At 44.9% G+C, this 15,128-nt stretch overlaps 1 protein-coding gene across 1 annotated transcript; it reads left to right on the top strand.

Moving 5' to 3' along the window:
* The first annotated feature begins 2,332 nt into the window (after nucleotides 1–2,332).
* LOC310795415 (inactive phospholipid phosphatase 7) lies at nucleotides 2,333–11,297 on the top strand. The gene is made up of 3 exons (XM_083657443.1): nucleotides 2,333–2,412; nucleotides 2,596–3,324; nucleotides 10,344–11,297. Exons 2-3 carry the CDS (start codon nucleotides 2,841–2,843, stop codon nucleotides 10,730–10,732), a joined length of 873 nt encoding a protein of 290 aa, XP_083513569.1. The 5' UTR covers nucleotides 2,333–2,412; nucleotides 2,596–2,840; the 3' UTR covers nucleotides 10,733–11,297.
* Nucleotides 11,298–15,128: the final 3,831 nt, after the last annotated feature.

Here is a 15,128-nt window from a genome sequence, read left to right as displayed (position 1 = left end):
GGGGGTCCATCCTCCAGAACATTTTTGAAATTTTCATTGCATTTCTCACAATTCTACACAATAGGCTACATCTATGACTATATTAGCCTATTTCACACAATAAAAGGTGAGAAATTATCTGTCGCTCACTCTCTCTGTCTGCCTTCAAAGGAGGCGGTAAATACAGCAAACACCGATAGAAACTCTATTTCTCATCCAATGGGAACATGACAGAGTGAACCCTTCATAGAGCCACTCACTCACTGGAGTACGAAAGATATAAAAACATGTTATGTCTATATAATATTATAATGATGCCTTGTTAAGATTGTTTGTCATTGTTGCCTCTCATTGCTGTGGTGCATTTTGGTCAGGATTTCTCCTGGTCTCCTCGCCTCACGTCTCCTCCTCGACTCCTCGGTCAAAGCAGGTCACGGAGGAAATGATGAGGAGAGGAGGTGAGTGAACCGCGACCTGTCCTCACATGCACCACACTGAAGTGACATTTTTGAAGTGAAGTGTGGCATCTGACATGCCTCACTGGAAATTGTGTTTAGTAAGAATGGAAAAATACAGTCCAGACACTATAATGCTCCCATGGAAATGGTATTAGTGTACCATACCACCTATGACACTTCAGGTGCAAGCCCTTCTTCAGACAATTCACTTTCAATTCAAGAGAATACGTGAATCATACAAGTTTGATGGGAATGAGTCACAGACTTGACTTGAATTGAAAGTGAAAGTGAATTCACGTCATTCAAAATTGTCCAGGCCAGGCCAGGCCACCCATGAACATAGCCTCACAGAGATAAACTTCCTGGACCTTACCATCAGCAAGGATACAAATGACATGCTCCAAACCACCATTTTCCGTAAACCACTAGACACTCCTAAGAGCTGATAGCAACCACTGTAAACAGCTGATAAACAACATCCCAGTCGGACAGTTTCTGAGATTGCGCAGAAATTGCAGCTCGGACAATGATTTCCAGGAAAAAGCCATCACAATAAAAGAACGCTTTCAAGCCAGAGGATATGCTGTAGGGTGCATTGATGCAGCCTATCAGCGAGCGGTGCGCTCTGACAGACACGCCCTCCTTTCTAAAAAACCCAGGCGCAGAGCCCCTCCCCCAGGCGCAGAGCCCCTCCCCCAGGCGCAGAGCCCCTCCCCGTGTCTGTTTCTCTACAGAATATAACATCATGGCAATGACGGAGGAGAGGATGCATTTTGACCCGCTGTTTATCGCATATCTCGAGAACTGTTCGTCTGATCGACTTCACACTTAGCAAGTCTGCTGCTGGGAACCTGAGAGAGTGCAGTGTCGAATTTGGTGCAATTTGGACATGCGCACAGTCATAACGCCACCTACTGGCATTATGTGTTGCTGGCAACCTGAGGAAGTGCAGTGTGGAATGTGCTGCAATTTGGACACACGCATAAGTCATAGCACCACCTACTGGCTACACGGGAAGTGGTTTGTAACTCAACTGTAGCTACATGGTCAAATCTGCTCCAAACTTCACGTTTGATGAGAGTCCCGGCCTAATGGCGTGTATGTGTGTGTGTGTGTGTGTGTGTGTGTGTGTGTGTGTGCGTGCGTGCGTCCGCTTCGCATATGTCTAGAACCATCCTTCCAATCTAGGCTACTTCACATTTGACAGGTGTATTGCTGGTGACTTGTTATTAGTAATCAATTTTGAATAAACAAGCAAACAGCGCTCTCTACAGCAGTGGGGGGAACGGGCACTGCACTAGTCTGGTATGCAAGGATGTTCTAATTATATTAATGTTCAATGTCTGCACATATTGGCAGGCCTCCTAACGAATACTGGGGCAGAATGAATTAATTAGTATGTGAGTTTCAAACCCTCCCCCCCCCCCCCCCCCCTCTCTCTCTCTGATCTTAGTGAGAGGGAGGGGGTGGATTTTAAAGGTTTTTTGGGGGTGGAGGGGGGGGGGGGGTGCCGGTGCGTATGGCTGCAGCTCTGCCCTTCAAAATCCAGCCCCTCTCACACTAAAGTCGTTTTTAGGTCTAAACAGTTCGTCTAGGAGGGTCTTCTTCACAGTGACAGTGCTCTGCTCTGCTTTGCCGCTAAATCCATTTAAGCACCTTGGACAACTCCCGTCCATAAAAGAGCGCACCGCCGAGGATGAATTGGGATTGTGCGTAAAGTAGCTACGTCAAAACTGCTGGGAGGAAAACACAGATGCTGCACTGTCTGCCTGCCTGCCTGCCTGGGCTCGCCCGTCTTCTTCACTGAACACAGTCTGTGGCTGAATGTGAACGACTGATTTTAGCGAACTAAATCGGGCATTAGATTTTCTCGTGCGGTTCCTTCCTTGGATGTCAGTGTTGCCTTCTGAATACGGATTGTGCTGGAGAGATTTGAGTGATGCTATAAATATCGGCCATGTTCACCCGTCGCCTGGTAAGATGACAACATTTGCCAGTCTTGCGCATTTCTTGCACGTTTCTTGATCAAATCCATGTTAGTTTTTTTCCACATGTTCTACATGATGCAGTAGTGTTAAAGGCGCACAATCATGTTATTTGTATGGTTGCATGGTGTAACAAGATGCTCATGATGGTGTGTTATTTATATGTCCTGTAGATCGTGTTTCACTGGATTGGCCGAAGCAAATGCCAGTCACTCTTCATGCCTGCATGGTCGCGGTAAACAGCATGGCCAAAGCACATTCCAGTCGCTCTAAATATATCTATTAGGCCACAGGAGGCAATAGGGAAGGACGGGAGCCGCGGGGTTGATCTCGGGACATTTCACTGTCCAATTCGCTTGAATTATCTTTCGAAGATTGACAAATTTTTTTGCACCCAAAAGAGGCGACCTATCCAAACATGCCCTCTAGTCAGAGCTTGAGAGCCAGGACGCGGGAGAGAAACAGCGTCCTGGGCCGACCCGAGTTTATGTCCCTGAACCAGCCCCTCCGAGGCGGCGGCGGTGCGTCCGAGAGCCGAGGCAACAACGCGAGGCGCCAGGCGGGCCAGATCAAAAACCAGACAAGCCTACCGAGCGAGGAACCTACCGACAGTGCCAACAAGGACAGGAGGGAGCCCGGCAAAATGCCAGAAGAAGACTGTATGCAGTTGAACCCTTCGGTCAAGGATATAGCGATGAACGCCCTCCTCGCCATTGACATCAGCCTGTCCAAGCGCATGGGGGTCTGCGCCTACGCGTCGTCGCCCTGGGGAGGATGCCGCTCCATGGTCACCCTGCTCGCACTCACGGGGCACGGCATCACGTGGATCATCGGGACTATCGTGTGTCTCACAAGGAGCGAAACTCTGGCTGGACAAGAGGTCCTGGTCAACCTGCTGCTTGGTAAATGCCACTCTACACCACTAACCGTTCCAACAATATTAGGTTGCAATTCAACACTCAAATAGGCCTATAGAAACACGCGTGCGTCATGAAAACAAGCAGCCTGAGAATTTAGACTACTCACTCGTTTCACTCAATCATAGTCTCACACAAGGACCCTGTATTTTCATTGTGGGCTCCATTCACAAAGGCCCTCACGATAAAACAGTAGGCTACTTGCCGAACCGAACCAGGCTATTCGTGTTCTTAAATATTAATTTGCGTAGTTTCCAATTTCCGAGCCGTTTTTGTCATGCCAGAGCCTGTCATTTCTGTTCTTCCGGATGTGTAATTACGGGTTTCCACCCATAGCCACAGCAGAGATAGCGTTGTTTCCCCACTGGGCCATTTTCAATGGAAAAGACAGGCCGCGACAGCAGAGGGGCAGCTTGTGAACAGGCAAGGCAGGCAACTGCTTGGGGCCCCAGTCTGTTAGGGCCCCCTGAGGCCTGACAAACTTTACTCCACAGCAGTGACCACAAAACCCTATCCATTAAAGAACCAATGGAAAATTTGCAATGGCATTGAAACCTCCCTAAAGGGGCTCCATGTCACCCCCTGGCCTGGACAATTTTGAATGACGTGAATTAACTTTCAATTCAAGTCAAGTCTGTGACTCATTCCCATCAAACTTGTATGATTCACGTATTCTCTTGAATTGAAAGTGAATGAAGTAAATTAATTCTATTGTGATTGTTACATGTATGAAAAAGTCAGGCCTTTTTATGAATGGAGACCGCAGTGAAAATACAGAGTGTAGTCGAATTCTGAGGCTACAAAACAAGGTGTTTTTCATTCATGTTATTCAACAGCCCGTGGGTTCACAGACCTGTTCATCTCATAGACCCCCAAATATATAGAAAAACATATTTGTTGTTGTTGTTGTTGATTATTGAATTAAACAGTAGACTGTAAGGGCTCTATCGTCGCAACGGCGGTAATTTTGCTTTCACGCCCGTTTTGCGATGGAATAGCGCCGCGCAAAGCCCTAATTGTGGGCGTGTCGGCCCGCTGCGCTTGCCGTCATCTCGGCGCAAAGCTCCATATAGGCGTGTTGATGCCCAAAAGCGTTGTGTAGGTGTGATCATGCCCGTAAAAGCCACAGCGTCACATCAGCAGCTTCCTCCTCACTGAGAGGGACTAGAGTGAGAGAGAGAAAGAGGGTGAGAGAGAAAAGATAGTCTAGATGAGGAGAGCGAGAGAGAGAGATGTGAGGCTGCCATGCATAGAAATCAAATAAAATGTGCTCATGCCCACCTGTGTATTATTGCCATTTCACACGCTGAAGAAGGGCTGCTGCCAGTGCCCCAAACGTCTGTGTGGCAATAAAAGTATTCGACTTGGAGTGCTGTCCTCCTTTCTTCATCTTGATGGCTGTCATGTAGAGACTGGATCTGAAACCAGGAAGTCGTGGTTACATGGTACAGCCACTAAAACGCCCCGAAAACACGCCCCCAACAGTATTGTAGTATTCATCGTTCGGGACAGGGGAAGCCTCTGTGCGATTGCAACGTGGTCCTGACGTGTGTGTGTGTGTGTGTGTGTGCGTGTGTGTGTGTGTGTGTGTGTGTGTGTGTGTGTGTGTGTTTTTACCTAATGTCTGTAGAGTTGCAAACTAGAACAGCGCTAAAACGCTCCTATAATGTCCAATGAGCCAACTTTCATTATGGGATGTTTGGTTTGAGGGTAGATGGGCTAGTCAACTAACCTGGTCTCCCCCAAAACAACCTTCACTTTATTGCATTTACTTTACTTTATTGCATTTAGCAGACGCTTTTATCCAAAGCAACTTACAAGATTTACAATTTCAATTTATGAACATATCAGATAAAAACAAATGAAAGAGAGAAACATAGGTTACAATGTCAAATGTAAACATTAAAATAAGTTAAAAAGCAACAAATGTAACAGTAACAGTAACAATTATGTAGTAATAAAGTAGTAGTAGTAATAAAGAATATGTAGTAACAAAGAGTATGTAGTAACAACTACATATTCACCCCGCCTCCAGTCACCATGCGGTTCTTCCTCCTACTACAGGGCTGCAGGCAGACCAGACACAAATGACTGCACACACAAGGAAGGAGTGGATAGCTTCTCTAATTCCTTTTGACTGGACCACCAAGAGTCAGTTAGACTCACAGACTGTGCTCTCTCACCCTCGCTAGAGTGGGAGAGAGAGAGAGAGAGAGAGAGAGAGAGAAGTTGGGTTTAATGTTAATGTGACTCACTTCTAGAATTGCTCCGTGGATTGTAGTGTGCTTGGCGAGTTGGAAGAGGGGCACCACCTGGTAATCCAGAAATTGCATCTAATGTAGGATACCTTTGTGGATCATCAAGAAACTTTTAACGTTTAACGTGTCGGTCGCTGCCTGCCTCCAAGACGACGCATGTCGGGTCTAGCAGCAGATCAGCAGAGGTAGCCTCAAAACACGAGGTGATCGACAGCTCTATAATGCGCATAAACACGCATTATTTCACATTTTCTTTTGCCGACTTTCTGAAAATTCGGTTAAAATTTGCCGTCCACTTAGATGGAAACCCAGCTTGAGAGGAGGGAATGCACAATGTGTTTAGCCATGTGCTAATACTCCCATAATTGAGCTTGGTAGAGAGAGGAACAGTGGTGCATTGTGGGCTTTCTCACAATCCAAGTTGATCTATGGAGGCCTGGCCACATATCCACACCTGTTGCACTTCTTGGAGATGCCGTTTCCATTCTCAATATAGCAGGTTCCCCTTGAACTGTAAATTCCAATTCAGGGCCCCAGGACACGAGGTGCTCTCACTGACAGGGAGAGTTAGTCGGCTGCTCGTGCCGTGGTTAATCAAGAAAAATACACACACAAGGCGTCAGGTGAAAATATCTGCTTTTACTTTGGCGAGTAGGTGGGCTCAGACTAGCATATGCTCCCCAAACCAATGAATCTCACGGCAGTTAGCAAGCGTGTAAACAACGCAACTCTATATTGTCTGTACAAGTGAGAACACAAACACATCAGCTACCAAATTATATTATTAAATTATATTCCCATGCTGCATGTCATGATGAGATCGGCAAAAGTTTGGATAGACTGGATTGCTTCCCGCAGCAACAATGCCTTTTTCCCCCCACACTGCCTGATAGACAGGTAGGAGATGACTGGCAGGGGCTCAAAACTACGATACAACACGTTTTTATTCATTGGTCATTCATTGTGATATAAATTAGTGACATTTTCCCCAAAATACTCATGGTTCTGTGCTGTTGGTATTTGGTAGCCTATCTGATGCCTGCAGTGCAGCGCATCAAATGAGCCGCGTCAATTAACGATAATGACGGGAGGCTCGCGCAGCAGCAGGATGATGTATTTGCGCAGATTTTCAGTCCTAAATATCAAACATGTTTGATATGATCGGGACGGCCCCGATGAGGCTGTGAGCAGATCGGGAGGCTTAAGATTGGATCTGCAAACCGCTCACATTACAAAATAATCGGTGCCGAACATCGGGCCCGACCAAGCTTGGCAAGCTGCCAGGCCAGATTTCTCCTCCGATTCTCGGGAGGGGTAAATCGGGCCAAAAATCCTGTAGTCTGAGCCAGCCTTTAGATAGCATACTATGCGTACATGCAGAAACAACCTTCTGACAAGCAAACAGTTTCTGCGGCAACTTGTACAGGTAGCCCGTTAGAGACTGGCTGTCTCGGTGGTTGAAACATGCAACTACACTGTGGTGATGATTGTGCAGCCTATTCTAGTGAAAAGCTTTCACAGCCAGGTAAGAATGGTGGGAAAATTCCCCACATTTGAGTGACAACACAATATTGTGTTTCACAACGATGCAGTGCACTGCAGAATACAAACCCTTGCACAAGGGGAAAAGGAGCAGCACACACTGCCACCACAAATTATCTAAAGGCTATGACAGGGGGGGGAATGAATCAAAATAGAACTACACACATATTTTGTGTATTTTACATGTAGCAGTTGCATTGCTATTACAATGCAAAAGGAATTTTAACATTTACACACACAAAAAAGGTGCAAAAATGTATATGCATTATTCTGAAAGAATAGCTTTCTTTATTTAACATTTTATTTTATACTTTTATATTGTCTTCAATCATACTCTATCTTTCATGAGAAACCCCCCCTTCCCCATCTCTGGTATCCTGTTATTTCACCTGGGTTACACTTTCACTTTCATAAAAGCCAAAACCAAACCGTCGAAACCACAGTTTTGCCCAATTGTCTCCCTCGTGCCTGAAGAGCTGCATCTTGTGATGCAAGAGGGTGAAGATGCAGAAGACAAACCCTGACAAAACAAACTGAACTGACTGGTCGTTAGGTTTTCTTCTATATCAGACACGGGTTTTTGTTCCTACCTGACATGTTTCGACGGTAATACTTCCGTCTTCATCAGAGGTGTCACTAGATGGTGTGTGACGTGCCTTAAACAGCTGATGTTGTTTAAAGAGGCGTGATCGTCCTGTCAGATTACCGTCAAAACATGTCAGGTAGGAACAAAAACCTGTGTCTGATATAGAAGAAAACCTAACGATCTAAGTAAAGTATAGACACTATGAACCTTTTTGGATTATGAACTGACTGGTGTTCGTCAGTTTGAAGGACATCACATAATGTCATGTGACGTGCCGTGCTGTAGCATGCTTCACTTCCTGGTTCACCTTCAGTAGCTACGTGTCAGGTGGGCACTGCCTGAGGGCCCCCAGGGCCCGACAGCAAAGACACTCACATCTCCTCCCCTTCAGTGATTGTCTCATGTCCTGAACACTTGAGTGTACTTTGACTTGTTATTTTTCTTTCCCGTGCTAGTCCATCTCCTCTTCGTCTTTCTTAATTCATACTTATTTCATTGTCTTTAATATTTCAATGGCTTCCTTTTTCCCCACTTAACATGGAGATGACGCCTCTAGCGCCCCCTTTAGATTGCCCCAAAAACCCACTAATATCCACAAACTTCTGGCTTTTCCTTCGGTCTAAAAGTGACCATGCTAACCAAGCTGTTCTGTTTTAGGTGATAGATGGTGTGGAGTGAATTTAGAAGTTGTAATACCTCCCTCAAGACTTAGGGGGCGCGATCTGCATCAAGCTGCTGCTCTCTGTCATAGGACTTAATGTGGAATGCTATAAAAGGATGTGAGTGGGGGGAGTTCGGGGTCAATCTCCAGGGACAGGATATGAGGGGGGTTGAACCTGAGCTCTGTGTGACTTTGCTGTTTTGTAAATAATACATCTTTTTTATACTTTTAACTTCTAGTTTATTGGTTTTTATTAAGTTAAAGTTGTAATTTCACCACAATTGACCCTGCAACCTTCCCGGCTGATAAACGCGACGGGCCGGCACTGAACGGCACGCGATATAAAGAGCACACCCGCTCGAAACGGTCTATTTTGCACCTTGATAATGACATCAGTGCTTCCCAAAGGCTGAAATCTGACTTTCTTAACAGTGAATTACTTTAAATTGTCTTTAAATTGTGTCCATTGGAACCCAGAAATGAATGATGGAATAAGCCACCCGAAAAAAAGTGTCTCTCGGATGAGACGACTTTCAGTGCGGCACTTACTGAACCAGCATCAAGTCAGCCAGAATGTAAGTAGGTTATTCGTTTGAGTAATACTTTACAGCCAGTTTCACTCCACATATGAAATCTTATCATCACGATGAGTACTTTGATACAAGGTTTGCTACTTTGTTAGTTGAAATACCTGTTTCTCCTCCAGCGTGCATCAATAGGGGTATTTCCTTTTGTTTAAATTACATTATTTTGAAAGTAACCGTCTGATTTGAAGGAGCTTGAACAGAAGTTGAAATAAAGCTCTAAACTGGAACGGTGATAGAAAAGCAGAGCAGACAGCATCATCAATTTGTCTGATTACTAATAAGCGAAGTCGGATGTGTGTGTGTGTGTGTGTGTGTGTGTGCGTGTGTGTGTGTGCGTGTGTGTGTGTCTGCGTGCGTGCATGCGTGTATGTGTGTGCGTGTGTGCACGCGTGCGTGTGTGTGTGTGTGTGTGTGTGTGTGTGATGCAGACAGACAGGGACTTGCCCAGTAGCAAAAGCTGGTGATGGTGGGGATATTTTGGGGAGTGCCATGGAGCTATAAAAGGCCTTTGCAAATGTATGGTATGCGGTATGTAAAAGACAGACAGACGTGTGTCTCAAAGCCAGTGTTGCTCGACGCCCTATTAGAGACTGTTAGTTACCATGCTATGTGATCAGCCTGCATATTTACTCCAGTTGCTTTGTGCCTGATTACTGATCTCTATACATTATATTAACAGCCAAGATCAAACAAACAGAAGCAGTAATATACGAGGCGTGCGTTACATTGTTTCCACATCGATGCACTGTGAAGGGCGGTGCTCTTTCAAGCAACTGTGCCATTTCGTTCCTGTTGATTCAGCAGTCTGCAGATTTACAAATCACACCGATGGAGTGGTGGAGGGAGAAGCTGATTGGTCCAGGCTGGTGCAGGCGCTTTTTGTTTGTGGTAGTGATTTCACTTCCCTGGTGTGGTTTTGTAGCCTGGGTAGTGACTGACTGAGAGCAGGTCTGAGAGCAGGTCACGTGGGGGCTGGGTTTACCCAGGCTAGTGGTGTTGAGTGTTGCATGTCATGTGTTTTTAATTTATTGGTTTATTAGGGCAAATTAGATCTTCTCGTTCACGCCAATGACCGATTGTGTGGTTATGGCGGAAAATGTCATTATTTTCAGGAACCTATTGCTTTAGTCTCCTGAAAATAATTGCTGTGTGATATACAGTACAGGGGCGTAGTGGTAAATATACAGAGGTGGGTAAACTATCAATGGTGAGTAGTTTACCCACCTTGTTCCCCCTCATTGATTGATACAGTTGATCTGAAAATAGGTGAGTAAACTCTCCGCCTCATATCAAAAAGGTGGGTAAACTTTCTCCATAAACCACTCTCACTCACTAAATTTCTATTATTATTATTATTATTTTTTTGACAGCCCTCATCCTTGACATCACAACTGTAGCCGGACTGCAGAGACTGGTGAAGCGCAGAGGACCCTGGGAAATGACGCCGGGCTTCCTGGACTACGTGTCCATGGACGTGTACTCCTTCCCCGCCGCGCACGCCAGCCGGGCCGCCATGGTCTCCAAGTTCCTGCTGTCCCACCTGGTGCTGGCCGTGCCGCTCCGCATCCTGCTGGTGCTCTGGGCCCTCCTGGTGGGCATGTCCCGGGTGCTGCTGGGCGTGCACCACCTGACCGACATGGTGTTCGGCTTCGGCCTGGGCATGCTCCACTTCAGCCTGATGGAGTCCGTGTGGCTGTCGTCGGGCACGTGTCAGACGATCATTTCCATAGGCACACTTAGCTGGAGCCCGTTCAGTTGAGTCTGCGGTATGCTGGCGGCTATGCATCCCTAAGCTTATTTTATGCTTTAGAACCTATAAGGGCTTTGCAAGGGTTCGTTAAGTTTTTTTTTGCAAGAGGTTCTACTGCATATTGTGTATATTAATACTTGGTTCTAGATGCAGGCCTGCATGTAATGCCAAAGACACGTCAGGCAGGTCATAAGACTTCACAAGGCCTTCATTATGCTTCTGCATCTCTGATCAAAGCAAGCCACACACCTGTCTGCTCCTTCATCTCCAGTCAGTGCTAATTGTTCGGGGTATACCGTACAATTGAGAGTAATTGCTAATTGGCAATGTTTTGATAAAAACACAAATACACAGACACAAATCAGATGGTTTGGATTTTGATATCCCTAAGAGTACCACCACCATCCTCGTTCTCAGCTTGACCTCTTTCTATTTCTATTATTCTTCCCACAGCGCTGGGTCAGCGCCCTCGCCGGGGTCATAAGATGGAAAGGTCAGGACAGTCACTCACTCACTCGCTCAGTCAGTCATGGACATTTACTAAGATTCATGGGGAAATGGTCGTAGCTAGAGATAGGAGAGTCAGGATTTAAGGGGTGGGCAGGTTTAGTGGCTCGGGGGATATGGGTGGTTTTTGGGGGGAGTGGCCATAGGGATAGGAAGGTGCTAGAGTTTAGATTCAAGGGGAGGGGTAGGTAGGATTAGAGGCTAGGTGGGTATGGGTGGTGTTTGGAGGCGGGGCAGGGAAAAGCGGCCATAGGGATAGGAAGGTGGTAGAGAGTCGGGATTGGGGGGGCGTAGGCGGAGTGGCGCCGTGTGCTTAATGGTTTGCGCTTGTTCTATTCTTCCTCCCAAGACTCGCTCTGTTGCTTCCTCTTTAGTTTCTTACCTCTTTTTTCAACTTTCTCTGTTCCTTCTTTCCTTCACTGCTTTCTTCTTCTTCTTCTTCTTCTTTAATGTTTTTTGTGCTTTTATTTTGGATTTCATATGAAAATCATGTTGGATTTTTGTGTGTGTGTGTGTGTGTCATTTGATGTATCATTCAAATATGTGACACGGTCAGTGAAAGGAGCAACAAGTAGGCAACCGTGACATTGCACAAATCAAGATTTTTTTGCAGTTTTGAAGTTTAGATGTTGAGGAATGCACTCAATAATAAACAACAGTTTCAGGATGACTAAATATTCAAACTAAGCTTGTTCCAGGGCAAACCAAACAACTTTCAGGGTGATTTTCCCTGAATGTTGCTGCTTTTAGAAGCACAAACAAACATTCAAATAAGCATATTTCTTCATCTATTTTTAGATTTCAATGTGTGACACGTCATTTGAAAGCCTACAATCTGCACTTTCATACCGTAAAAGAATATCTGAAAAACTACCTTGGCCTACTTGTTACCCAAAACACCAGTCCCTGTCACATAAGACTATATGAAGTACATGATGTTGGGATATTCCACAATATTCCTTATTGGCATAGCAATGATGTTGGGTATACCTTTCTGACTGAAATGATTGATTCTATTCGCAAGCAGAATTGTTGATCAAAATCTGACCTCATTTTGATGTTCCTGAATTTGGCTTGTTTGTGGGAAAACAAATACCACACTTACTGAATAAGAATCAAGCTTTTTACTACAGGGCCAAATATAATTTCTCGTAATGCTTTATGAGTTTAAGCAACTTTATAGCAGAAATTTCAGGGCAGCCTTTTCTGCTGCAGTCTATACGCTTTAGCCTAACAGAAAATTGCGGTCTGTGTCAGTGGTGCATATTGTATACTGCGCTAATCAACTGTGTGTGTGTGTGTGCGTGCGTGCGTGCGTGCGTGTGTGTGTGTGCGTGTGTGTGTGTGTGTGTGTGTGTGTGTGTGTGTGTGAGAGAGAGAGAGCATGTGAAAAACATGATTTTTTAAACATCTGTTTTTATGCATTCAGTAATTGTATCTTCTGAGTGTTTATCTTATGGACAATGGAACCAAACTTGCTCGGGACTTTTTTTGCTGTGGCAAAATATTCCAGTGGATTGGATCTGTATGTAAATACAGTTTTCTGTACATTAGCATGTTTTCTTTTGTACAAGGATGAGTATATCATATTTTCATTGTGTTTTTGACTGTCCCATTAAGGTGGACAGTCAGTAAAATGGGGAATGCCTTCTTTACTATTTCTTACATTGTTTCTGCATGGTCATAAAGATGCCATTTACCATCACAGTTTTTGGTTTCCTCTTGATTGCCAGGGTGAAGTGTGTGTTTGTGAGCGTGTGTGGGTTAGATTAGATTCATGCATCGGTTTACTTAAGGTCATGCAAATATTCAGCCTGGTCCCCAGAATAACATGTCAGCATTGTATGTTTCTACAATCCACAGATGTGTAGAATATTGTTTCTGAACCAATTTAAAATGCTACATATCACATTTCTAGATCCCAACATTATAGAGTCTGCTATTGAAATAGAAATAGCAGTAGGTGGCCAGTAAAGTAAAGTCCCACTGATTGTCACACAATGTGTGAAATTTGTTCTCCGCATTTGACCCATCCCCTGGGAGAGCGGTGAGCGGCGGCATGCGCCGCGCTCGGGAATCATATGGTGATCTAACCCCCCAATTCCAACCCTTTGATGCTGAGTGCCAAGCAGGGAGGCAATGGGTCCCATTTTTATAGTCTTTGGTATGACTCAGCTGGGGATCGAACTCACGACCTCCCAGTCTCAGGGCGTACACTCATCGTGTGTTCCTTTATCGCAAAATAACTGGGATGTGGAGGCTATATGACATCACATCCGTTTTGTTAGCGTTCCATTTGCAGAAAACTTGAGCTGGGAAGTTCACTGCTCATTGGTCAGATCCAGTCGCTAGCCAGGCTAGCCATTGTTAGCAATAACAATTGACAACATGGCATTTCGCGGCATTTTGCGCATACAAACACTGCAGCCTCATGTCCACACAGATGGAAGTTAGGCAGTGCTGTGTGTACAGCTGATTTAATGAGACACAAACAAAACAAGTGCTAAACAATATTACTACGATTACTACTACTGTTGTTGCGCGGCGCAGCCATCTTGGATTTGTGAGGTTGGGGCTGCTGAGGCTCCTACGAGTTTGGAATGGGAAATTCCAGCTCATGACCTTTGAAGTCGTAAGATTACCAGTCCCCAGTTATAAAGGAATGCACGATCAGACCACAAGGCCACTGAGCTGGTTAGGGGGTGTTGTGGGGGGTGTTGTGGTCGGGGTGGATGGAGGGCGTTCACACCCGCTAACCATCTTTTCGCATCCCGGCCGTTTTCAAAGTCTACATTTCAACCATACAGTAAGTCACACGTGTTTTGTTATTTAAGCCTAACCCAAACCATAACACTAAACCTTAGCCCAACTTGTTTTACTTTTACTTTACCTACATAACCAAAGTTGATAAAGTTGTTTGACTTGCGTTTAACTTGGAAAGGCGGCGAGGTTTTCAAATCAACCGCCATTTTGTTTCAAATTTACGGCGAGATTGTAGGTTGGCCGATAGCCTACCCAAAGATGGCGTCACCGTCGTAGACTGTTGAGGTGAGCTAACAAGCCTCCAGTCAAACCCATCTGCCCCTCTGTCTGTCCAGATTCAACAGAGCAGCATCGTTCAACAACACACTCGAAGTCATGCTAAGGATGAAGTTTATAATGCAAAGGTTTGCATGGACAAATAGTAGAAGTCAGATAAGATTTGATTGCTTTCTTCTGTTGATGATAGAAAACAACACACATGTCACAACTGAGCTTACAAACTGCTGAGAGAAAATTGGACCTTCCTATATGTTCTGTAGGTTGGGTGTCTATAGGTTGTATAGGTTGTGTGGGGTAGAAACAGGTGAAGGCAGTTTAGGGGACGGAGAGAGAGAGCGACATGCCTAGTAGAGGGTTAACTTCTTTGTTGTCTTGAACACTCTCCCAGTCCATACTGTATAGCAGCTCTATTGGATATGGTTGCCAGTTCAAATTGATTTCTCCTGAGTTTGTCTCCTCAGCAGCTTAGAACTATTAGAACCGTGAACTCTGACCTTGCCAGCTGAACACATCAACATAATGCAGAAGTACTGTATATTTAACTTGCATACTTGCACATGTATATTGCAGTTTGCACACCACTGCTAAGACTTTTCACTCTACTCTTATATTTTTAAGTTATTTTATTGAATCAAAATGTATATTTTCTATATCTTTATATATTTTGTATTCTATTCTTTATCTGTATATTTTGTTATATTTAGATTGCATCTTAAATTCTCAAGACAGCCTTGAGCATTTATGCCACACTGCATTTCACGGCTCATTTTTTTCTATTTGTCTGTTTTTGCGTTTTTTGTTTTTTTGTTTACCCTTATGCTTTTTTCAGCGCTGCAAAACAACGTCTCCAATTGTC

This window comes from Poromitra crassiceps (genome assembly GCF_964638095.1).
Source record: "Poromitra crassiceps genome assembly, chromosome: 21".
In the NCBI taxonomy this organism is placed as follows: Eukaryota; Metazoa; Chordata; class Actinopteri; order Beryciformes; family Melamphaidae; genus Poromitra; species Poromitra crassiceps.
The sequence above is the reverse complement of the archived record's forward strand: the minus strand, read 5'-3'. Positions and strand labels throughout refer to the sequence as shown.

Bases quoted from the DNA above. Each gene is read 5' to 3' on its own strand.
- LOC310795415 (XM_083657443.1), top strand. From the start codon at position 2,841: ATGCCCTCTAGTCAGAGCTTGAGAGCCAGGACGCGGGAGAGAAACAGC. The intron at 3,325-10,343 runs GTAAATGCCACT...TTTTTTTGACAG, and splicing joins CCTGGTCAACCTGCTGCTTG to CCCTCATCCTTGACATCACA.